General features: G+C 38.6%; 1 protein-coding gene across 1 annotated transcript in view; it reads left to right on the forward strand.

Moving 5' to 3' along the window:
- csmd3b (CUB and Sushi multiple domains 3b) overlaps positions 1-27,142 on the forward strand; it is a 335,017-nt gene that overhangs the window by 214,334 nt on the left and 93,541 nt on the right. Inside the window, exons 7-12 of the mRNA XM_072370697.1 lie at positions 385-462; positions 4,859-4,946; positions 5,099-5,223; positions 15,889-16,010; positions 24,822-24,925; positions 25,770-25,882. Coding sequence (XP_072226798.1) covers positions 385-462; positions 4,859-4,946; positions 5,099-5,223; positions 15,889-16,010; positions 24,822-24,925; positions 25,770-25,882 — 630 coding nt within the window. The remainder of the gene's footprint in view (positions 1-384; positions 463-4,858; positions 4,947-5,098; positions 5,224-15,888; positions 16,011-24,821; positions 24,926-25,769; positions 25,883-27,142) is intronic.

Below are 27,142 nucleotides of genomic sequence, written 5' to 3' on the forward strand. Positions count from 1 at the left end.
TTGTTCAGAATATTATGGGGCTTCCAGCAGAATATCCCAGCTCTTTATGTATGTCTCTGAGGGACAGACAGAAAGATGGAAAGATTCTCATAATCAGAATGGTTGCTCCTGAAATCCTTTTTCCAACTTTTTTTCTTCTGTCAGCATCTTTCTGTCTTTCTCTCGTTTTCCATGTCCCTCCTGCTGTCTGTTTCCACCATTTTGAGATTTACTTTGCCTTTGTAACTTTCTTTTTCGCTTTGCTCTTCTCTCTCCCAGCATTGTGAGGGAGAAGAAGTTGCCATTTTGAAAAAGAATCCTTTGCTAGGTCTGTTTTTTTTTCTATTTTATTCAATCTGTTCTCTGATTTTTCTTCTCTTTTCTGTATTCTGTTCTCTTCCGCAGTGAAGCGATCAGTAGATTTTAAATCGCGGGGCGTTAAATTATTCCCTGGCAAAGACTCCAGCAACAAGTTTTCAATATGTGAGTTCACATCTCAATGTCCCTTTGGCTAATGAACTAACATGTGGTGGCTTGGTTTGGCTTTGAATGGCTTTGTATTTTAAGTTTGTTTTTGTTTTTTGCTTTTATTAGTTTTTCACTTAAAAAGGCTTTTATGTTCAACACTTTTGTGGCTCTGATTATTGATAATGCACAAGCATAATTTGACCTCCACATTGGAAAGTGGTTACATCAATTTACAGACACAAAATGCTGAAATGTGCGACTGACAGAATCAAATGTCATAACTTTAATACACAAATGTGTTGAAAACACTACGGCCTTTGCAAGAATTATGCTTTTGCATCCTTCTTGGCTGCTGTGTGTTTCTGTGCTTTGACTTTTTGTGTATGTATGTAAAGGTCTTGCGTCTTCCTTGTTTGCTTTGATATATTGAATTATGGCTTGCTCTGATAAGCTAGATCATGGTTTGTTTTGGCTTGCTTTAGGCGTGATCAGGGAATGTGAACCAACTGTTGTAATATTGTTTATCACCCAACCCTGCCTCTTCCTTTCCTTATACTTATAACCCCTCCTGTCATCCGTTCTCATCTCTTCTCTTATCTTGTGTTCTCTTCTCTTCTTTGTTTGTACACATTATGCTCAGGCCATTGAGGTCGTCAAACCAATTCGAGAGTTTATCAAAGCATACCCCCAACAGTACGACTTTAAGACAATGTGACATACTGTATACTGTAATATAACGGAGTTGCACCCGTAAAAAGTTCATTTGCTGCTCCTCTTTTGGAGCTAAAACATCTTCAACAACTTGTGAAATACCTACCCTTGAGAATAAGTCATTTTGGAAACAAACCCTTATATCAGGCACCTTTAAGGGTAACTGTATGGGTGCTAATTCCCTGTCATCTAATGCACTTAAAGGAAAATGGCCACGCGAGAATGTTTTACTTTAGCTCAACCCTTTTCAACACATGTCACCAAGAAAAAGTGCCTCGGAAAGTTTCAGTAAGTAAAGCTCCTCGTACCTGAATGATATATTATATATGCAATTCCCCCCAACCTCCCCAGTTATTTGGGTCTTTATTACAGCTCCTCTACACGCTCTTCTACTGTCTTTGTTTTCATGTACATGCTTTATACCCTTACACATTGTACACCTTTTCTGAAGCTTAATTGTGAGATACATAAAATGGAGATTACACTAATGTGAACACTACATTACACATACTCAAGTAGGGATTAACTTATGCACAGAACATTTGATATATCTGTGACTTTAGTCATCCTCACTATGATCTATGAAACTGGCTACAACAGGCATCAGCATGTAAATGGGATGTGTGCACCATAGAGATTCCTTCTGAAAATATTCAAATAAGCCAGTCATCTGTTTATGTTTTTTACACACTCCAACACTGCCATTTACCAGTGTTGCCAATACCAGTCAGCTGTTGCTTTTTAACTGCACCCATAACCTCCTCACTGTTCGATTAAACCAAACTGTGTTGGTCTGGTCCAAAAACTGATCAAACAACACAATATCGAACTGAAACCTTAATCTTCTTTTTCCAGTGACTCACAAACCCAAACGTGCTCTGAAGCTGTAGCCAGTAAACACATAAATGTTACTGCAAATCTCCTTTAGTATCAGTCCACACGGGTTAGTTGTTGGGTGTAACCAAAGGGTTACACAAACCTGCACATCAGTTTTGAACACCCATGACACTGGAAGTGCACATGTTAACAAGTCAAGGGTACCACACTGGAACTGTGCAAGCCAAAATTCACCAATGACAAACTCTGCTTGTTTTCCATTTATTGTGCATGCTCTGTAATGATGCATCTTTAAAAATCCAATGTAAATTACCTTGTTTTCCCTATTTGCTTGTAATTGTGTGATTGTAACTTCATGTGCGAAACTCCTAGATATTTTACACTTATAGAAAAACTGACAGTGCTAGGCACAGCACAGATTCACAGCAGGCAGATTAATCCTGACAGGTTGGAGAGTCATGGTTGAGGTTTGATCCTACAGATGTGTATTTCTGTGTTAATTTGTCTGGCTCTGATTGGCTCAGACGTTAATTTGCTCTGCTCTGACAGGTTCAACTCTTCAGTGAAGCACAAAGCTTGTCTGTGTTTGTCCATACATAAGCATTTATGTTCTGTAGATGCTTGTATACATGTGTGTATGTGTATGTGCATAGTGTGGGTTAAATTTCCTTTACTCTGTGTTCAAGTGTGTGTGCACACACTACTGATACAGTAAGCAGTCCCTCTGTTGTAAGTGTTAATAGTCCAGATGGTCAAATTAGCCGCTCCACCAAAGCAACAAACTATGTACTCTAACAAGCACACACACACACACAAACACACACATACAGAGCCACCTGCTGGGTTTGTTGATACATACTAAACATGTAGTTGCATGTTAGCCAGAGAGCCCAGACAGCGTGGGTGATAAGGTGTTTATGTGAACACAGAGATGGGCAGGATTATTGCTTGGCCGGTGCTTGTTACTCCTAAATACATTTTCCTGGGATCTGACTTATTGTTTGAGAGAAGATATTATTTTACTTAATCAGTTTTGACCAGTATTTGTTTTCCAAGTCAGCATAAACCATGTAATATGAAAAATGAAGTTATACACTTCATGATATTATGTTTGGCTTTTGTTCTAAATAAATCAAACCCTTAGATATCATCATTCTTTGAAAATAGATTCAAAAGAAAATCAAGACGAGCATTTGCAACTTCACATTCTTGATTGAACATTTATATTGTTTCTTACTAGAAGGGACCTCTTAAAAATGTAGCTGCTCATTTGAATTTCTCTTTTCTCTTTTCTGTCATTTGGTTAAAATCAACTTTTAAGTTTTACACATAAAAATCTACATTGATTAAAATTAATGTTTAACAGATGGTGAGGATATGAACAAAGGGACAATATGTTGACTATCACTATGAAATTGTATCATGTTGCTCGACATATAGTTTAATTACACCGATGAAAGACGTGATCAGTGACATTTCCAGCTGTGGTGTTTTCTTCTAGTTTCTGCTTTAGAATTATGCTGAACATTGAAATACAGCAATTACATGATCACCACTCATTTTAAATATCATTTGAATATGAATATACATCAAAGGGTGTTCTGAACAAGCACATCAGTGTTCTACTGACAACAGACATTAGAAAAGGACCAATTTAAAAAAAAACACTGAAATTTACAGGATTTTTTTTGTGAATGAGAGATTTAACTCAAGACTTATTCATATAGCTTTCTTCTAATCTCATTGACAAAATTCCACAGATCCTTGATCGGTCATCAATGGAATTCAGCGCAAGATACGCGGTTACCACTAACACCTTAGCTGTATGCTGACTAGAAACAGCTCTCAGCACATGAATATGAACACTCGTCTAGATTGGAAAAGTATTTTTAATGAAAAGCATTTTAGTCCGAATGCAGTTATTTGTGCTTTGCACTCCTGACAGCTGTGTCTTTCGCTTTCCCTGACAAGTCACATACGCTTTTCTGCCCTTTCTGTTTTTAATCATCCTAACACAAATACGCTGTGGCTTGGCCTTACCCTTGCATCTATGTTTCTTGTCAATTTTAAAGCTTCAAATACTTAAGAGAAGGACAAGGCTGAATGGTTGCTGTTTAAAGATTAAAAATTCTGTAGGGGTGTCTTTATATGGAAAAAATAAACAAGTTAAGAAGTAATAGTAAAACAACTTCTTTAGAAAAATAAATAAAAACTGCAATAATTTCTTACAAGATCTGTATCATAATTAAAGGGTCTGAATAAAGAAGAATCTTTATCATCATCTCTGTGTCATACTTGTGGTGTTTTGAGTTTTGTTTTCAGCACTAGGTCTTGTGTTTCTGAAGTGTGAGTATGAAGTGCTTCATTGTCACTGCCTGCCTACCTAACCACCCAACTGTCTATCTATCTCTTGGTCTGTCTAATTGGTTTCCTATTGAGTCTGAAGTGATAAGGCAGGCAGGTTTCCAACACCAAATCTAAAAGCAGAGAACTGGAAACGTACCCAGGAAGACTGAATGCTATCAAGCAAAAACAGATGGTTTTAGATTATTGCCAGGGAGCACTGAAGCAGTTCCGTGGTGTTAGTTTGATGGAGAGTATGAAAGTAGAATATATGTATTCATGATAACAGTTGGATATTCTTGGCTTTCACAAACAGAGGAACTATTGCTTTTATAATGACTCGCAGTCTGAAAATTAAAACTGAAAGTGGCATCAGCAATGGTCCACCTGCATCTCCAGCCGATAAATGAAGAGTCTATTGCTGAACCTATCCAACAGAGACAGGACTGATCTGCTGAACTCCTCTGTCTCATTCTAACCTGTCTGTCCTGGCTGTCCACCTGTCTATGTCTCTGTGTAGTAAATGAAGGTGGTGTGAGACAGGCGTCTAATTCCTGCCCGGATCCAGGAGAGCCAGAGAATGGAAAACGCCATGGCAGTGACTTCAGGTAAAATTTAAACATAACTACACTTAGATTTAAGTGCACACGCGTACATGTTTGTAAAAATCAATTTTACAAATGTACTTGATTGTATTGACAACAATATTTTACATCTGTTTGTCTTACTGTGTGATTGATTTGTGTGTGTGTTATTGTAGCATTGGAAGTGTGGTGCAGTTCAGTTGTGGAGAGGACTATGTACTTCAGGGCAGTAAAACCATCAGCTGCCAGAGAGTGGCAGAAGTCTTCGCAGCCTGGAGTGACCACAGACCAGTCTGCAAAGGTCAGATTTCATATATTTCTCAAAGAAAACAAAAGAAGTTGTAAGAATGTGAAAGTCAGAAAACCTTCTCCTCACCGTGAGTTGTATTGAGTAGAACCCAGTTTTTAGTGGGAAACTGTCCTAAAGTTCTGAGAGCAAACATTCCACGATCAAATGTTTATAGTGTTGCACTTCACCCAAATGCTACGATTTGTTCTTTCATCCTGGGACCAGTGATATTTATTGTTCAGGACTTAAAATTGTATTAACCCAGAAGAAAACACTACTGTAAACATGACATTTCATCATTGATAATTAATCCATCCATCCAATTTATATATCTGCTTAATCCAACTCAGGGTCGCTGGGGAGGCTAACATGACACCTATCCCAGCTGTCATTGGGCAAGTGGCACAGCCACATAGAGACAAATGAGACAAACAACCAGCCACGCTCACGCTCATTCATAGGGTCATATTAGAGTCACCAATTAACCTAAATGCATGTTTTGGGGCGGTGAGAGGAAGCCTGATTACCTGGAGAGAACCCATTTATACACAGGGAGAACAGCAAACTCCACACAGAAAGGCCCCAGCCGGGATTCAAACCAGCAACCCCCTTTCTGTGAGGCGATGGTGCTAACCGAATTAACTTAATTAATATAGCATGAAAATCAAACTGCACTACATCTTTTTTGGATGTCCTTTGGGAAATATAACAATCTGCTCACACTCTCCATGCATTCACAGAAAAGTCTTAACATTTTAAAGAGTATTTACCTGGTGACATGTGGGTTGAAACTTACAACACAAACAAACACACACGCACATACCCAAAGGGATTGAGCGAAATGAAGGAGGTGTCTGTCATGTTAAATGTCAAAGTCATTTGTCATGTCTTCCTTTGCTAGGCTTCAGACTGTGACTGGACACAGATACATTAACATGAAACAAAATATTCACTGGGCATCGGTGTGCTTGTACATGGAGGTTGTTATGTGGGAGAAAAAGAAAGAAAAGAAAGACAGCGAAGTAATTTAACATTTAAGAAATAATGACATGAGACGTACAGTAGACCATGAAGGGAGGCTGAAAATAGGATGAGGGCAGAGAAATGGAAGAGAGGGAAAATAACTATAAGAAAAAATTAAACTCACACCTCATGCTTGCTTACATATTAAACTGTGAATGCAAGAGTCACTAAATACTTCACAAGACAGTTGCTTATCAACCACAGGTAAACCCTGGGCTAACTGTGAGCAAATATCACATTGGAAGTCTGTGGGAATGCAGTGTTTTAGACACCTGAGTAGGGCAGACGTTAGCTAGCTGCAGGTCGTGCCCTCTGGTTAAAGGACACCGTCTAACCACTAGCGTCAACTGCTGCCCTGAGTTTCTCTTGTGAGCCAGACACGCGAGGGGACTGACCTCCATAAAGCTCAGTTACCATGACAGCACAGATCTTTGTAAGCCAATACAGCTATGAAATGGATGCTTCACTCGAGCTCTGGTTGGTCCCTGCCAGGCAACCTTATTATCTAACTCTTTATTAGAGATATCACAGTGGTGATACTTTTGATTGGCTCTTTATTATTTTTAATAGCTAAGAGGCATTCATCTTCATGAGATACTTCATAATGAGAAGTTAAATAGATCCACTGACACTAAGTCCATCAAGTCTTGCTTTTTTTTTTTTACCTGTGTGTGACGATGGGGTGAGGTAGGGCATTAAAAGTCACTGATGTTTTCCCCAGAGCAGTATGTGGTTAAAAAGAAACACCTGTATTACTGGTAAATAAAACCACCAGTAAGGGGGAGGTGGGGGGCATTTTCACTGTGCAACTAGATGCTGATGTCCATTGTTAAATCTCTTTGAAAGGTAAAACATAGTCACCAATATTCTCAACATATTTGACAATGTACACCATCCTGCTTCATGGCTGTTCCTAAGTAACTCAATATTCTGCGCTAGTTTATTTTTGTTATTTAAAGCATGTCGCAACGGAGGGCACTGCATGGTCCCACAAAACAAGCTGCATAAACAGAGGTTGGGCTACCACATGCTGAAAGGCAAACAGTAGGAACATTTATTATTTAGTTATGTTTCCCTGTTGGTGACATCATTCCTGACAAAGCCACCTACGGTATGATGACCTACATGACTGCCCATGCTAGTTAAGGCAGTAACGCTGCGGGACCAGGTGACACAACTTTTCTTTAGCTCTACTTTTAACAGCACTGCAGTGAGTCATTGTTATATATTGACATTTGGTGAAACAAAAAGAGATCCATCTTCAAAAGTCTCGCAAATCCCTGAGAAACCACACAGAGGTTGCTTGAAGGACAAGATGTAACGCCAGAATCTTATCTTTTTGACAACAGTGCTGAGGCCTTTTTTTGAGCTATAACAGGATCACTCAAAAGAGAAAGCTGAAAAAGACAACAATTCTGTGAAACCGTAGAGCTTACACATATGCATTTGAAGCTAAGTACATTGGTTGGGGCGGCTTACTGTAACTGAAAAATGAAAGGAGTGTAGAAAAACTTCTATTTTCAAACCCAAACATAAAAACTATCCTCTCTTGGGGGCAGAAATCTAATATTGCAATTCCTAAAGTAAAGATTCCTTGATGGCAGGAGAGAAAGGTTCCACTAAAGCTAATAGGCTGTGAGAAGAAAAAAGTTTATTGACGTCTAGGAGTGCTCCTTTACTTGTGTCATTATTCAATGAGCGGCCAGAGTCCTACTTTCAAATGTGAGCATGCGGAGTCAAAGACTTAAGGGATTACTCAGACATCTCATGAGTTGGATGGTATTTCACTGAATGCATGCTCGATCAAGTTTAGAGAACGGGAGAGATTCAGCAGAATTTCACTGTTTGTAGAGAGGCTGAGGCTTTTAGTTACTGTTCAACTACTTAGAATAGAATAGAATAGAAAAATACTTATTCATCCCCCAGTGGGGGAAATTAAAAAAACTTAGAGTGCCGGGTCTTCATAAGGAGCAGATTTCCTTGACAAACAGGCCCTGATTTCTTATCTCCCCTCCAGAATTTGCCTCGAGTATGTTGAAAAGTCTAACTTTAGTTGTGAATTTGACAAGAGCGTTTGCAGAGAGTGCAGGTAGCTGAGCAAACAAAGTCAGGACCAGGCTAACAAACTACTAGGTTGACCTCACTGTCACTACAGACTTAACACTTCCTGCAGTATTTCATATTAACATTTTATTCTGAATTTAGTTAGACAGAAACCTTTTTATTCATAGTAGCGATGAATACCAAATGCAACATCAGAGTGGACTGATATGATGTTAAGAATTAAACATTCAAACAGTGCCACTGTAAAATGTTAATATGTCTGTTTCACAAGTACTTAATACAGGACTAAATGTTAAAAATACCAGGATTATTATATTAAATTAGTTATTTAATTTGTAATATTATATGTTCATGTCAACCCTGCCCCCAGAGTCCTGACTTTTAATTAAATCACAACTTTTTTTTAATTGAAAAATGGTATCATATTAACAGATGATCAGATGGTAAATGCCATACTTATTATACAATTATAATGCTCTCAAATATGTACATTAATAGTCAAATACATTAGCATTTAGTCAATTAACACAGGATTTTGCGTAAAGTGACTTAGAAGTAAAGAACAACATTCAAGCACACACACACACACACACATACATATGGAGAGAGAGAGAGAGAAAGAGAGAGAGGCTTAAACAGCATTAACATACTGTATATTGTGGAAAAATATAATATCTCTGTGTCATATCTGTTTACTTTAGAGGGTAGTCCAAATATGGGTCATGTGTGACTTACTGCTCTTGTAGGAAAATACAGAAGGTTGAGTTTTTATTTTGACAGAAAATGTGATGAATTAAGTTACCAATAATGTCTCAAGAGGTTGTCTGTGATAGAAATGCCAGTTACACTGTTCCAAATGGTGCAGGCCAACAAGATGTTGTGCTGCATCCAAATAGACATAAGCTGATCGGCACCGCTCCTTCCATCAAGTCTTCAGTGAGTTAATTTCAAGCCACAATTTATGGAACAGATGCAAGCAGGAAAATGTGTACTTGATCCCAATAAAAATGGCCTTGTGCCTCTAATTGCACCTCTTCTGGTGTTGTGGGCCCTTGAAACTGAATAAAAGTCTGCAATGACTTCAACAGATAATCATATGAACATACATTTGATATTAAGTGAGAAAACTTTGTGTTCTCTGAAGCACAGTGTCCTTATTTAGCCTGCTTTGTCTCATCATGTTAAACAAAACTGGAATGGGAGGAAGGCTGCGTCTAGCTGCATGGAGCTCAGATTTGACCTTTACATCCAACCAGCCAACAGCTAAAATGGAAACTCATGAATAACATTGAGGGAGAGGCAATCTGTCGAGAAGCATCAAGCCAGCTAACTTATTAAAGGGACACTTCTGTCAAAACACTTTCATAAAGTTAAATGTGGAACGTTTTTGGAATGTTGAGAAGAAAATGAAGTAAATGTATATGAAAAATTCGCCCATAATGTCACATCATCAGTGAGCCAATGGAAAGAGATGGACAATTATGAAAAAAAGAGGTAATCTCTGAGTGGTAATCTCTTTAGTAGTTACAATACAACAAACAAAACCAAATAAAAATGAGCTACAAAAACAGCAATAAAACTGCAATGTCTCTTTTCCACTCTTATAAAGCTTTATGAGAGCAAGCGGAGACAGAGACAGAGAGAGGGGGTCCATGTGGCTCCTTGATTAATGGACAGATGGCAAGGCCACTGAGCCAAATCTTTCTCTCTGTCTGTGTGTGTATGTGTGAACTCCAGGGGAGTTGAGTTGATCTGCCTGAATATACTGACTCAATGAAGGCCACTATATGTCAGCCAGATACACACATGCACACACACATGTGCGTGTTTGCACATATGTTGATTTCTGAGAGCAGAGAGGAAGGCAAAGGACAGAACCGAAGAAGGCAGGCACAACACAACAACTTTCCTTAATGACTGGTTCTATCTGTTTTTTTTGTGTGTATGTGCGTGCGTGTGTGGGTGTGTGTGCGTAGGTGTGTGTGTGTGTGTGTGTGTGTGTGTGTGTACCCATTAAAGCTCCAACCACAAGGAGGGCCATTGGAACACTATGTGCCAGCTTAATGATGTCATCAATCATTCTCTGTGTCCATTGGTCAATCTATTTGCTACTGTAGGCAGTTTGTTAAAAGAGCCAGTTTGAACATTCTGCCGAAAGTTTGTACAAAGTTTATACAGTGACACAATGCCTCACCAGGTTGTGGGCAATATTTATGCCAAACTAGTACTGAGGGGAAAAAATATTTTTTTTACAGTAAAAAATCCCTTAAATGTTTTCAAGAAAAACTGCACTGGCATCACAGATGGATCTGCAGATGTACTATCATCCCATCTCCAAATATGCCTCTGGATTGTCCATTTTGGAAAACTCATCCGTATGATTTTATTAAATTTTTTATTTGATTTACCTCCCCTCCACTCCCCTTTATGCTTTTTGAATGGGGTGCAAGGTCAGGCAGATAATCTGGAGCAGGAAAGGGTTAACTGCCCTTGGTATGCTTCAGTAGCTAATGCTGTATGGATGATTGAAGCTGAGCCTCCACTGCAGGAACGATTCAATAACAAAGACCATCCTGCTGAGGAAGCAGCAAAGTTACTGTACAGACCTTGAATGTAAGGCAGATCAGACTGGAGGAAATACTTATAAGTCCAAATATTGCGGCTGGGTTGTATTAAAATTTAAACACATCCTTACAGCAATGTTCCCAGTACTTATGGGCCATGTCAGTGATGCTCTAAAGTCATAAAACAAAAATCTTTGAGAAATAGAAGCAAAGACATATAAGCCACTGTACAGGAGGCTTTGGCACAATCATCTTTGCCTAAAACCTCATTTCATTTTGGTCTGCATCCCAAAAGTTTATGTTGGTGGTATGCATATGTGTGTAAATGTATTAGAGTGACAGGGACAGATAAAGAAGGATAGTCCTGGGGGAATCTAGGCAATCCGAATATTATGTATATGAGACTTCATAAAATAAACAATAAAGGTACAATAATATGTTCCTTGCAGTTACTTCCAAAAGTATTCACCTAACCCCACTCCTGATTTCAGCAGTATGATTTTAGTGTCGGATAGATCTCATTAAGATTTGACTAAGGGGGAGAGGGGAGGAAATACAAAGACATAGAAAAAGTTGCATCATTCCATTTTCATTCTCAGATAACAAACAAAAGGATAACTGATGCCAAAGCTGTGACATACTCATTTTTTGGCACTAATGTCGTATCACAATATTTGACACTACAGCAAAAACAGTCTTTTACTAAGTGATACTACTGGCTGTTGATATTTTGCTAAACATGGACAACATTGCAAATCCTCTGTTTAACACTGTGATTAAACAACTAGGTGCCTTCAATCAGAGGCTTCTTCAGGTCTGCTGCAATAAGGACTGGTATAGGTAAAAACTGTAGCTTTACAAATAAGCAGACTCTTGATCGGCTTAGTGTCTGTTTATTATTTGTACTGCAGCAATATAATTTTCATTTGGGGATTAACTGAAGTATTATTGAAATAAATTAATGAGCAATCAAGTCCACATAGAGAAGCAAAAGTGATGGCCGTGGAATAAGGTGTGGGACTTTTGGACAGCCTAGTCTAACCTGAATGCGATACTATTTTTTCTTCTTAGTTTCACCACTGAAACAGCAGTACCAGTACCTTTAAAGTCCCATTTGAGTCATATGCTTTTTTTTTTTTTTTATTTGCTCTAATTCACTGTTAAAGGTTTGACTCAAGAACTTTTTCAGATAGCCAAACCAAAGAAAAAGGTAAAGAAAAACTTCATACCGTCAGGTAAGATGCAGGAAGGGAGGACCCAGATGCAGACTTAAAAAAAAGGTAACCGAGGTTTATTCCAAAAGGCAAAAGGCAAAAACGGATAATCAAAAATACTTAACTATGAAAAAACAAAGCAAGACTATGATTTAACAAGACTGTGAATAGATGACATGACTGGTAATAATAAACAAACAAGACTATGAGGCAAAACCAGACTCAGCGTTTTGTGACGATCATGAAAGAGTAGTGAGGATTCTGCAATGGGTGAGAGGAACCAGGAAACTATATACTGTGGGGAGGTGATTGGTGATGATGTGCAGCTGTGAAACAGAAAACAGGTGACGAGAGTGAAACTAAGTGGCAGGGGAAAAAACATGACAAGAACCTGAAACATAACAAAGAACCTGAAAACAAGAATAATCTAAACATAAACCGTGACACATACATGTTTGGAAAAGATTTTGCTTTGACTTAACACCTCTGCACAATTTCAATCCTGCAGTTTGAAAAACAGCTCAAAGAGATGACCTTAGTTATTTCCCTCTCAAGTCAAGTGGTACTGACTGAAGTGGTATGGGTATGCAATGTGCTCGGTTATTAGACAGACTGACAGGCAGAAAGGCTGTCAGAGAGACTATTATGATTTAGATTTTTGAATTACAAGACATTTGTCAGTTCAAGTCAACAACTGAAGCTGACTCAAAATAAACCCCTCTACACCTGGACTGTAGTTTTTATCTAATTTTTCTCATCTATTTCTATGTTTATTGTCGTGGTCTGAAAAGTCATCTCCTATCAAATCTTTTATATCACAGTAATAGCTTTTCACCAAAAATACTCCAAAACTACCACCTTACCTCACTGCTCTTCCAGCACCAGTCTGGACAGATGTCACTTTCAGCAACAGGAACAGGTTGGAGCATTTTGCAACTAAATTGCCAGATGTTCCCCTGACAAGATTGAGATCTAAACCAAAAATGAAGAATGTCTGGTCTCACCAAAATATGTGAAATGGCGAAACGTATCATCATGCACTGAAGGCACATAATGTGTTCAAATAATTTATCAGCACCACTTGACACAATAAGGCTACAAGTTGCAGTCACTTCAGCTTGGGGCAGGCTATCCCCAAGCTGTTCTCCCCCAATCTGTATTGACTACACAACCGCTTTTGTAAGAAGTTCTGAGATTTAATATGTACTGCATTCACATGACTGCAAACATTGCATATTTTTGTCATCTTGCAGCCCAAAGTATCATAATTTCCTTCGTCATTTAAAGTAAATGGATGCAGTTTATTTTTTTTCTTGCAATACTGTAAAGGTAGGATTCTAGGTGTATAGCAAGGTGAACACAGCAGGGCCAATTTATGCTGTATACTGATTCGATGGGTAGGATTGTTTTTACAAAGAACCAAATGTGAAGTTGGCTATTGAAACTGTTTGGATAAGGACAGATAATCACAGAAAATCACCCAGAAGGAGAGCAAAAACATTCCTATTGAGAAAAGTCCTCAATGCCAGTCTTTGCTCTTCTTTCAGGAAATAAATATGCTTCAGTCCTGATGAAATAGAGTATTTAGCAGCATCTATATTAAACCTTTGATTGACCCCTAAAATCCGCCAGTAACTGGCCTGGGCCACAATGCTTTTTCAAAAATTGGATAGCCTGAAGCCTAGAAATACAAAGCATTTTGTGTCATTGCCAATCTCACAAGAATCCAGTTGCCTAGCAGTGGGACTTGTGTATTGTTAAGTACTTTTATTCAGTAATTAATTTTTCATAGAAAGTAACAAACAGGTGCACTTTTAAGATTAATTTTAGTGTGGTAAAAAGAACACAAATTCCCTCAAGTACACCTTGACAAATAAAACATATAAATTACTTAATAAAAAAAAGGAAGAAAGGGACAAAGGTGATTAACAGGCACTGGCGGCAGGCGTAAACTAACCTGTGAACAACAGAAAATGGCTGCCAGAGAGCCCAAAAAGCAAGTCAGAGCAAAAGACATACAGATACATTCTGAGAGATGGATGGACTTTTAATATAAATTATGGGATGTTAGCCTCTCTGGTAATTCTAGTGATAACTCTCCACGCCATCACTGTAGCAACATGGTGCCCATTTTGCTGTTGGCACGGCGATGGGCTGGCCATTTGTTCAGGACACGCTGATTGAGCTGTCACTGTGCACGCATACTTACAAAGGCACACATACTTTTTGAGAGATGCAGATAAATCACTTCTCTCGTGCAACTCAAGCGTGCACACACACTTTATATCCGCGCATCTTTCAGTGTATAAATCGCAGTGAGCTGAACACAAGAGAAGGTCAACTGAAGAAGCATAGAGAATTAGAGAAACAACACTCACCTGGGCTTAGTCATGGAGAATTCCAGTAGAGACACAGAAAAACAGACACAGGCAGAGAGACAGGCAAGAACAATAAAATTTTGTCTCTGTGGGGTCTTGTACTTGTTCTGGTGCTCTTATAACACTCTTATAACACTCCCTGGATACACTCTATCACACAAATTTAGAAGAAACTTGCTCACATATGATTCCTTTTTTTTTGCGTGTCTTTCTGTTATTCTGGCGCTAAGTCAAAGTGGCAGCCATGATTATATTAGTGGGACTGCATGAAGGTGTGTACTTGTGTTGATTTTAAGTGATAGGCGAAGATGTAGCCCTTTTAAGTGTATTATTTAGATGTGTTTCTTTCCTGACTGTTTTCTGCATGTCTATACGGTATATGTGAAACGAAATATACATATGTTTCCTACCTGTTTTTGAAACAAACATATTAGCGTTATTGTCTATGCTCCTTTGTTTTCTATCTGCTTGTTTGTATCTGTGCGACAGTTGACTGTATGTATTCTTATGGCCTGCCACTGAACAAACTAATTAAGGAACAAACGCTGCTTCAATCCAACCAGAAAATTACCTCCTAAGTATAACAGGACGACCCAAGGACAGACAAGCAGGTTCTCTATCACATCCAGAGTACAAAGCCTAATAAAGGTTTAGTTGTTTTTTCCAACAGCTAATTTTTTTAACACCCCACTGAATCTTGCATCAGCAATACTGTTTGACTTCTCAGCATGAATGCTGATTACAGTAATTGAATTCTATAGATCTGTAAAGAGAATAACTGCTCAAACAACATACATTAGCTTTCCACTGTTATACTTTTCATCAACCAGAACATGCTTCATCACCTCTGTCTCCAGTGATAACCTACATGTGGGTGTTTTGCTTCTTTAAAAGTGGAATCTAATTATAACTCAAGTAATACTTGGAAGTTGTTGACTTTGAATAGATATTTAGAGTAAATAGCCTGCAAATGTCTTTATCGGTCCATACCACGACTCTTGCTAATCCTGTGGTATTTCACACCCAATAGCTTCCAATTAAGTAAAGTTATCCAGGGAGATGTTGCTGACAGTATCAATAACATCTATGTGACCTTCTCGTCTTCTCTGCGCTTGAGTCTTCTCTTTTTGTCTATTTTTCTTCTCTTCTTGTCATCGCACTCTTTCTCCCCAGCTCTCGCCTGTATTGATGTCACTTTTAATTGTTCCTCACTGAACTTCCACTGTGAACCACAAATGCTAAGAATCTGCTGTCACATTTATTAAGCGAATGTTTGGCTAAGCATCTCTTAAATTGTTTAATTATGAAGGTAATTGTCACTGCTTTATAGTGGCTTAACTCAACAGTGTGCAATTGCTTTTGCTAATGCCACTTCCAAATCCACAGTTGCCACTGATAACACTGACATTGTGTTTTTTTTCTTTCTTTCAACAGTGAAAACTTGTGGCAGTAATCTTCAGGGGCCGTCGGGGACCTTTACATCTCCTAACTTCCCCATCCAGTATGAGAGTAATGCTCAGTGTGTGTGGATAATTACAGCATCAAATCCCAATAAGGTACAACTCCCTCTTGTTGCCTCTCGTGTTGCTGGCAAACTCGGTTTGATCTTGTTGTCATTTGACAGGCTATATTATCTATCTTTATAAAATTAGGATGAATTTTAGCATTTGACATATTGCATTAGATCATACCCTCATAACGAGACAGAAGATCAGCTTCAGTCAACACATCAGAGATGAACTTTGTGTGTCTGTACTGTTTAGAACAATTTTGCCTGTACTTTTCAGTTAATAGTATAGTTTAAGTACTTAATTGTAAGTAATTTAAGTCAGCCAACACACTTGGAGTGTTATGTAAGTGTGCATGTTGAAGATCTAATCATTTTGATGCAAGCTGTGATTTCATTACATTACCCGAGCTAAATGTGGAGAGGACCAGGGGATTAAAGATAATAACCTCACCAAAAGGAGAACTTTGTGCCTACAGGTTATAAGTAGAGTGGAAGCAAGGCTTATAAAATATTAAATCAGCAACTGCAGCATTGACAGAGCAAGAGTGGGGGGTCCATGTCAGCTTAAATTCTGTAAGGGGTTTATTGTATGTGAAGTTTGTTGCAGTGAGCTGAGTGTGCCATGTGAAAGTGTAGCAGCACAGCTCAAGTCGTCTATGTGAAGAAGCTCGAAGACTTTGCCCCATTTGAATTTCATTCTTCCAAAGCAATTCCGATTTAAATAACACAGCAGTACTATCAGGGAATTACAAAGTTAGTTTAGTAACATTTTTACATAATTGAAAAGGGCTGAAGATAATTCACATAGGAGGTATTATTAATTATATACTGGTATAAGCATATCAGTATCTAATCCTGTGTGATCATTTAATCCCACAAACAGTCAGACAATGAGTTGGAGGTTAGATGGATATCTGCCATTGGCTGCCTTTTGTCCCCGGAGACATCTGATTTGTATTCAGAAACACATCCTTGTTCGACTCCGGGTTTCTGTGGTGACCACACAGTTGTCAAGGGCAACACCTGCATCAGCATGATAGAGTTGCACATACACATTTGTGCTCACATTGACACACTTTTACATATATGTATGTTGACAAACAAGCTTTTTTTCACCACACACAGAGTGACTTTGCTCTTGCTTAAAAGCTTAACTTCTCCCTCACCCCCTCAACTCCCACACACAGCACTTTCTGTCACTGCCCAAGGCCTCTGGTTTATGGCCTACAGCAATACATTCTTTGTCGAAGGCTACACCCTGTATGTGGCTGCTGAAGGCTACGTTACTAATTCCCTTAGACGTCCTTTGGGATATTTGTGTGTGTGTGTGTGTCTGCACTGTAAGTACGATATGTGTAAAAAGTTTGAAACCCTAATTAGGATGGCTATGTGTGTTGCCAAACACATCCAGACCAGATGAGGAGTGGCAACATCAAGTAATTTTATGGTCCTTTATTTTGAAAGGGCTCTACTGGTACTGACTTATCATAAACTGTTACGATCGTGCTGCATCTTGTCCGTGTCATCTTTCCATCTAGTTGTTGCGAAACTTGGTGTCAATCAATTGACAAATATGGTAAAACATCTCATCACAGTAGACTTAACCATAGCTTCTGTTGAAATGTGCAACATCGGAGAGAGATGGTATCTGATCTTGGAAACATCATTCACAGTTTACTCAATAGAAGTTTAGTTTATGTTTCTAACTGAAAATTGTAATAAACCATGTCTAGCATTGGTTTTAAGAAACTTTTTGAAACAACAATCGAAAAAAATAGATAGAAATAGATGATAGAAAAGGATGGACGTGACACCAACATCCTTATTTGACTCTAAAGCCTCTTCCATGTGACAATGCACATTCACATTAGTAGTTATAAGAAGATACCTAATATGTCAAGAGGATTAGTGTCTTTAGTAGTGCCCTTCTGTCTCATTACTTTAGAGTACATCTTAGAATTTAGCTCTGATTGAACCATTGGTATTGATCTGTTTGGCAGCATTCAAATCTTCAGAAATACAACTTAATGACATAAATGACGGGCAGGTGGTAGGTACAAAACACACAGTGGGAAACTGGCAAGTAAACAACAGGTAAGGGGGCACTAATGGCCAGAACAAAATGGGAGCTTTGGCTATCTGGCTACCATTCTCTATTTGGAGAATGAGGAGAGAATGAGGAGTAGCTGTGTGGACAGGGGGGTAGTCAGTTGATGTTTCGAAGAGAGAAAGGCAACAAGATAGCCCTGGAAAGAAAGAGTGTGAGGCTTGTGAGTGGAGACAGGATAACACGTTCATACTGAGGGAATGGCCTCAACTGATCCTGCCTCTACCAGTAGCAGCCCTTCTATTTTTTATCGCTTGAACACGTCTCTCCTAATTTTATCTTACACTCTCTTTCTCTCATTCTCCCTGTGCGATCCTTCTTTCTTTCTTTTTTTTCTTTTTTTTTTTTTTTACACTCTTTAACTTTCCTCTTACTTCACTCCCAGAGGCTCTATCCTAAGAATCACCCAGATTCTTCATTAAAGAGCTCAGGCTGAAGCCATCAAATTACTGTGAAGAAAGAGAGGATACAGAAAAGAAGAAAAGTACTAGAGGGGAAAAATCTGCTTTTCCCTGTTTTACCCATATGCCTCTCTCCACTGCACCTATTCACATACGGTTTCATTCTCAAGCTCGATAGGTAAAAAGATACGAGGTTCTGTACTTCATCGTGTCTTCTTTTCTTCTGTCTTTTTTAGACCCATTCCCTCCATCTCTCTCTTCCTCTTTTGATGTATCCCGTTGCTCCTTCTTTCTCAGGTTAAGTGTTAATGGAGTTCTATAGCTCTGTGATGTTATTGCTTCATTTAGTTTTGGCAGAATGAGCCTTTACAGCCAATTCATTCGCTCCTGTTCTCATTTAACCTTGGGGATGGTAGGACAGGATGGCCATTACTACACTTCTCTTTCATTCTCCTCTCTTCTCTTTCTGTACTATTATTTTCCCTTCTTTTTCCCCCTTCAGGTGGTTTCTTTTTTTCCTCGTTGGGTTTCCATCTCTTTTGCAATCAGCAAATGAAAGTGCATATTTCTTAATAGCATCTATTTATGATGCCTTAGATATGATGACATTTGTGGAAGTTTCATATAAGGATGTGTCCGGCCATCTTTTCGTTTAACATGTTGGCAGATCGAACCGCGCTAACATGCAGACTCTAGACTGTGCTTTTCTTTTTTTTAAATTAGAAATGGTATGTACTTACTTGTTGTCGCCCTGCTCTCATTTGCCCACATTCTAATGTATAGATACAAGGACAATACTGTGCAGCCATGCCAAAATTAGTGAAAAGTAAGCACCATAGACTCACAGCTGTTTTTGAAATAGTCACAAAGAAATAAGCTACTTTCACACATGCTCTGCTGCCCTGGATTTGCCGAAACATTTTTCAAAGGGAGTGCTTGAGAACGTAAATGTCCACATCGGATGCATTAGACTTCCCACAGAGTTTTTCTATTAGTTTCCTGTAATAGGTCCATAAAATACTTGAATGAGCTCTTAGGTTGGCTTGACATAGCGTTAGCGTCACGTGTGCTATGCTACAGTGCTGTGCCATGACCGCATGTGTGTTTCTTCACCACCAGCCTCTCTGTTGAGGTGTTGCAGTGGCAAAGTAACTGCACAGGTGTTCTAAACAAAGGGATGCCTCTGGTAATGACCATAAAATCCATGGTTGATGTGATGAAATGAACTAAAAATCATTTATAATCACCATCAATATTCTAAAAAGGGAAACTGTATTTTCAACATCTATGAAATATTGCCTTACACACTGCACCAACAATGAAAGGTATATTGCTGTTTATATGAGGTCAATATGATAATGTGCAAATCTTTTCACAGCGTATATTATTGAGAATCGCTGTCGTGATGCTTATCTACGTGTGATGAATATTCTAAAACTTTAAGTGCCTTGCATCTTGAGCCTCAGCTGTGCTGCCCTTCTCGTACAGCCACATGGGTGCTGTAATCTCTTAACGAAATGAAAATCATCACGCCCCTCATATGCCACACACATCCCTCACTTACAGTGAGTTTGGCCTTATGTGAGTAGAAAAGCCCTTCCATTCGGCACTTCTAACTTTTGCCCTGGAGACCAAGGTTTGTCTTGTATCTTCTTTTTACACTTTGTTTTAATGTATACATCACTTTTACTTTCACCCTGTGTTTGCTGTATCCTCCATTTGCTGGTTGGTTAGGTGAAGATAGCCAAATAACTTGCTTGCATTGGTGAATTGTAGCCTTTCTTATTCTTTGCGTGTCAGGGTCACATATCCTGCCCATTCTACATTGGACACAATGTGCTGCCGGCATGGAATTAAGTTAACTGATTAATTAGTTTTTTGATTGGTTACAGACCAGAATGGATTTTTAGCTTAGGCTTCACCCTTATACTACTTTACAGACTTTGAGTTCCTTGTAGGCTCATAGAAATGAAACACACCGGATTCATAACAAACACATATAAACACACATAGGCAAGCACATACACTAAAAGAAGCATTGGCTTCCTCACAACATTCTCTTCTTAAAATTGTGTACTTCTGAATCTTCTTGACAGGATGAGCATTTTTTTTTGGGTGTCAGGTTAAAGCAAGTTTCTGTGAGTCAAATTCTTTATAAGATACCATAGTTGCATAGCAACAGTATCGGATATGCATAGCCTTTCCTACTGGTTCCTACACAAAGCTGTCAGCTAAAAAGGGGGCACCTGGTATATTCAATTCAATGAAATATAAGTGCGAGGTAAAACACTAAGCAGCAAAAAGCCTCTGACATCAGTCTTCATCAGCTAAAGCCCAATTCTCCTCACAATGACATAATTTATACAGTGTAGGCTGAAGCACATTTAGTGGGAGCGGATGGCAGAGTTTGCTCTAATACTGTCACAGGCATGCTATTATTCCCCAGCCCTGTCAGTTCCCACTTTACATCACTGACTATCGCTCAGCAGGTGTTTCAGATATTTTTATAGTAACTGTATCTTCAAGATAGCCTTATATGTTATCATGATATGAGATAGGAGGGGCCTTCCTCACCTCAGTGCCCCCACAACAACCAAAGGAAGTGTTTTATCATGCAGAAATCCAGTTCTGTCTGTCCAGCTTTCATTGGCTGGAAGCCAAAGATGGATAGAAAAAAGGAATGCAGCAGCCAATTGAAGAGGGTGTGGATGACGGTGAGGGAGAGAAAGACTGTGAGGCAGGAAAGATAACAAGAGAGACGGATGTTTTGCATGAACACCAGCCAATTAGTGGTGTGGAGAAATATGTTTAGCGTTTGATTCATCTATTATGCCAACACGCTGAAAATACTTGAAGAGAACAGAACACGTATGTAAACACTATCCCACTCATTGTCAGTAATGAGGCTCCAATCTAAGTGAGGTTCAGTGCAACATTCAGACGCATACACATGTGCAGACATGCATGGGTTTAGTGTTATTGCCTGGCTGTGTTTAATGCTGTGTGAACATTAGGGTGCTCTTTAAAGGATGTCTGCAAGAATATTATTAAATTACACAGGCCTCCCTTTATCTTTATTAATGCATGCCACACAGTTTTGCTACTCTGGCTCAGGACTTCAGAAAATGGATGATTTCTCTTTCTTTACACCCAACTAACTATGTGGAGGTCTACTACCATCCTTATTCAAAGGATATTTTGTCAAAGTGACAGTAGACTTTCTTGCTTTCATACCTTTTTATAATGCCGCTCTTCTTCAAAACTCGGCCCTCACATTTGCTTATGTGCAAATATGCTCTGCTTCACCTAAACTGTATTTCTGCTCTCAGATAAACTGCTTCTATCCACTTTTAGCCCTGTTTTATTGCACTCTGCCTTCTTGCCTTCCAGTAAATGTCTTGAGGGGGTGTTGTGAAATAAAATGCATGCACCCACAAGGAAGCAGTGATGTCAGCATCATATCTGGCGGTCTATTGGCCTGGCTATTTGACAGGGTTTGCTTCACAGAAAACCAAGGGTGAAAGGCAAAAAAATGCAGGAGAAGAAGTTTGGCGAGTGCATGGAAGAAGGCTGAGTGCAAGATGAAGGGCTTAAACTGGAGAGCAGGACATTTGTATGAATTGTGCTCTACAAATAAACTTGCCTTGACTTACAGTGTATTTGCAGCTGTGTATCTAAGAGGAAAACACAGCCTTAAGGAGCAGTAGATCACATTTACATGCAAAAAGGGAGTTTCGAAGGAGATGTGGATATAGAGTTTCCAGAGTTTCTAGAGTTTATGGACCTATCCAGGTCATAGTAATCCTAAGAGCTTGGAACAACTGGAATACACTTTTTCTTTTCAGATGCACTGGTGACTTAGAGCTGTATTCCAGCAGCACAGCTCTTTTTACCATTGCTTCTGAATATGAATTGTACTAGTGGAACACTTTGTGTGAAGGTCTTTAATAAAGTTGGAGCTGCTGATATTTCACGCAATAACACATAAAATCGTTTAGAACTATTAATTGTCAACATTTATATAATTTCCTTTACCCAAATGAAGTGAGTGAGTTGCTCCAACGAAATGAAAAAGATGGAAAACTGGCATGTTCACAGTTATAATTATAATGATTAAACTGGTAAATGCAGGCCCTGCGTTTACCTTTCAATAAAACATGTCAGAGCATCTGTTTTATGTGCAGTAAGATTTGCTGTTGTGTTGAAAGCTTGCATTGAGTTGATTGGAATATGATGATAAGTTTTCTATGAATATTGTGACTGTGTAATCACAGAAAAAGATACATTAATCTCCACAAAGCTGTCATTGTGAGGGAGCGTATTTTTGTGTGTTTGTGTGAGCCTTCCAGAGAGTTAGCTTTGTTGGTAATGCATCAATCTGATCTGCAGTCTTACATGCTGATTAGACTGAGTCAGCAGTGGGAAAATCACTGCTATGTCTTCATAGGCGCCTTGTTTAAATTCTTTCCAGTCAAGTCGGGCGATGGTGGTGTTGTGGCATGACTACATCAGCTCTAGTTTCTCATGTACCCTTAATGTGAGACCAAATGTAAGTCTGCCTCTGCTGCTGTGATAAAAAAAAAAAAAAAACTGAGGCCCTCTGTACTGAGGCTGTACTTCAGTACCTTCATTCTTTAGTGATTCACTTATTTATGTCACCTTGAGGTTAAATTGTTGTTCCTCAACAATCACTGCAGCATTATCGTGTCCCCAAGTGTTGAGGCTACGATAAGTCAGACTGAAACAAGTGAACAAATGTGCAAATAGAGAGGTTGGAAATACAGAAACAGAAATTAGTAGATGTTAATATGTATATACTGTAAATGTGCTCTGTGTTAATATTACAGCATGCAGGAGACCCGTATTATGTTTTTTGGTTGGGTGCTGAAGTCCACCAGTACAATATTGAATTTGGAAAGTGCAACGTTCTTCATAAGGGGAGCAAAAGGAGGGAGGTTTTAATCTTCCCCTAAGGGTCAAGACAAAATTCAAGTTTAAAATATTTTAACACTGTTCTTTCCTAGCATCAAAAATGTTCTCATTATTACCCTTGATTCGTCTTTTCCTCTGTCCTCGCCACTTCTGTCTGACTCCATCTTCTTCCTTTTCTCCACCGAGCTTCTCTCCATTCTCTCTTCTCCTCTGCCAAAAGCGCTTGTCTCTGGTCTTCGATGAAACAGAAAGTGTGGTTTAATCATTTCTGATGAGGGTTTTCAGCTGTGTGCTGCTCCTCACAGCCTCATGAGATGAGCATAGGTGTCCCGTGTCTTTTCATTATTCATCTTGCAGTGCTAAATGAAGTCACACCATATTCTATGATTCATCAAGTCGATGTCTAACCATGAAAAAGAAAGAAAAAACGAACATGGACAATAAGTTAGTTAAGACTGATATATATGGAGGCTAATATTGTAATAAAGATGGTTTTTAGCATTATTCATGTAATTTTCTATTGATATTTGCCCATACCTGTCACTTTCTATTGGTGTTATTTGGTATTTTAGCTCATTTTTAAGGAAGACATAAATGCCTCAGCCCTTTAACCCTGATATTTCAGTTTTCATGAAGGTCATGTGCCAAGCAAAGTTTAGAACTAGAGTGAGGGAAAACATTTAAATGTCATTTTCCTAAAATTTAGAAACTTCGACAAAAATGTTCTAAAGTTAAATTATGATGGAAAAAGCACTGCCATAACATTGTGACTCATACCCGCAATGATTCAAAATGAACTTAAAATAATTCAGAGAGCAAAATGATCAAATCGTTGCCACATTGTCTACCATCCTCTCATCAGGGAGTAGGAACTCTTGAAGGTCTGGAATAAGCTGTTAAGTCCCTGTTTTGTGGACTGTCCTGTCTAAAATTTCAGGAACGTTTGGCGTCGGGCTTACGACACTGAACACCGAACACATCTAGTTGGCAACATTTAGAACATCATTTTAAAAAATCCCAATCCCAGTTTACGCGGTAGTTTGTAAAATGTGCAAATTTAAACTCTTATTACGAAATAAAATGCTCACTAGTATAACAGTGTTGTCTTTTCTTCGCTTTATATGGCATCTGTAGTCTTCTTTATTTCAGTGACATGCTGTAATTCAGTGGAGCAATTTGTGATATATTTGCACTTGTATTAGTGCAAGAATGACTTGTTAACACAGCCCTCTCAAATATTTCCTGAAGACTCATCATAGTTCCAACCTCTAAATTGATGGATCTTTAGCTGCAATCAAAATCTGCCTCTTCTTCGTCTAAATACTTTGTACCTCCGCCTGTTGAAACTCAGATACATATTTCAGTTTGCATGGATTTAAGCTGACATTTATGTATTTGGTTTGTGTGTCAATTTTAGGTAATCCAGATCAACTTTGAGGAGTTTGACCTGGAGATAGCATATGATACCCTAACTATAGGGGATGGAGGAGAGGTGGGAGATCCTACAACCATATTACAAGTGTAAGTATTACATTATCCTGCAATATATTAAGCATTTTGTTCCTCTGTTAACGAAACTGAGCATCGTTAGACAAAATATGACCACTGAGACGTCAAAATCCAAGTGTGATTCAACTACGTCGCTTTTTTGTGGATCAGAAGTGGGAATTCCCACTCTGAATAATTTCCTAAACAATGACAGCGTGACTGGTGGTAGCTGTCACATCAAGTAGTTTAGTTCTGCTGTGAGAACACGTTTCCTGAGGCACATAATTATTACTGACATGTAGCAAATTGTAGGTTACAACACACAATGCACTTCCAGATTGACCAGCTGTCCTCATAAGCTGCAGTGTTTCTGTGAGTCTATGAAACTCTGCGATCTTTAACACGTTCCACGTTGAAATTAAACAGCAGAAAAAAGTGGGGGTTTTTTTTGTTCGAATTTTTTATCATAATTTGTCCATTTGTTTGTTATGGTTTTCGTAAAAATCAGCCACTTTGAGATCCTTCATCCACTTGGACATGACAAGTATGAGAATTAAGCGGGCTGGATGGAGCGTGCTTCACTTTTGGATACTTTTTTCATTTTGGAAAATGCTCTTAAGTACATAAAAAGGATAATGGATTAGCTTTTGGTGTAACATAATGCTGGTAAAAAGCTGGGTAGTGTTGATGTGCTTTCCTGGGGCAGCCTTCTGTAAAGTATTCAGCTGCAGTTTAGTGTGTTCCAGCAATTCGTTCACACTCAGAGCAGCACTTGCGAAGTTGATTATAGCTATGATTGCGGTGATGAAAATCATACTTTTGTTATCGTGGTAATTACGATGACAATGATTTAATAGTCATGTATTTTGTGTTCCAGCTTATCAGGTAGCTTCGTGCCTGACCTGATAGTAAGTATGACCCACCAGATGTGGTTACATCTGCAGTCGGATGAGAGTGTTGGATCTATAGGATTTAAGATCAACTATAAAGGTAAGTAATGAGCATCCAATTTTTTTTAGATTATTGTTTGCTCCTTGATTTTCTCTGTTAAGATTTTACAAGAAAAGGTCTCTTTGGGAAAAGCACAAGTAAATAATCTGTGAAAAGTGATTCAGAGTAGATAAATTGATGCTGAACTTTTAATTGAACATTTGTAAACCCAGGAAGTAACCTATTCTATCAAAAACTATAGAGGAGGAGCTCTTTGTCCATTTTTCTTACTTAGTTTGATATAATCAGAAGATTTTGATATGCTTATCAAGCAAATTCAGGGTAGTAACTGAAGTTATCACCTTCATTATCTTTTGTTTTATGATGTGTTTCTTGGAGGATGACATCAGGCTTCATACATCTTCATCTGTAGATATTTTCTCCTGATTGGGGAGATTTTTCTGATCACATTAGTCTTTGGGTAATTCTGAAGTCTCTGGCATTGTGGGATGCTTATCAGATTAGTTTGCTGTGATGGGTTCATCAAAATGGCTTTGTTTTCACTGATTTGTTTAGTGGATGCAAACTTCATGTTACAATTTTGAGAAGGACAAACTTTTTAGTTTGACATCTCTCACTGAAAATCGATCACACGGAACAATAATGTCTCCCGATCTGACAGGTGATATAAGTGGTTTTTGTCTGCTGGTTCATTGAATTGTTTTAAAAAAAAATGCTTGCCAAGCAGCACCTGACCTTTATCTTCTCATCAGCTCAGTACAAAGGGTTTTGTGTTTTTTCTGCTGTCAGTTCAGCTCCTGGCATCCTAGAAATATTAACCTTTCCTTAATTTCCTGTATGATAGATGTAATTCTCATTTGTCCACAGTCCATCAAACATAGTGGAGTATCTTTGCTGCACAAATTAACTTTGTGTGCCTCATTTAGGTGGTCATCTGTGGATTTATGGTCATAATGAGGTCACAGTGCTGAGTCTGGTAATGGTGTGAGTTCCAAAAATGGTGTGACAGTGACACACTGTTTTGCCCTTTGTACTGTTTGAGCTTTGGTATTCAAATAGATAGACTGACAATACAGTGATTAACAGAACATCATCTGAAATTGTTAAGATCCATTGTTAAAGGCAGTAACTAATACAATGTTAGGGTGCCAGTTGAATAGACCAAAGTTATATATCTTTTGCATTAAATTGAAATCATGAAGGACATCTGGTTAGGAGTTCTGCAACATTTCCCCATTAATTGCTCTTAAGCAATTTTCTCATAAAAATAAATTAATGGCGAGAACCACAGTTTAAATG

This window comes from Leuresthes tenuis, unplaced genomic scaffold (assembly GCF_036924035.1).
Source record: "Leuresthes tenuis unplaced genomic scaffold, fLeuTen1.0.hap1 SCAF_18, whole genome shotgun sequence".
NCBI classification, from domain to species: domain Eukaryota; kingdom Metazoa; phylum Chordata; class Actinopteri; order Atheriniformes; family Atherinopsidae; genus Leuresthes; species Leuresthes tenuis.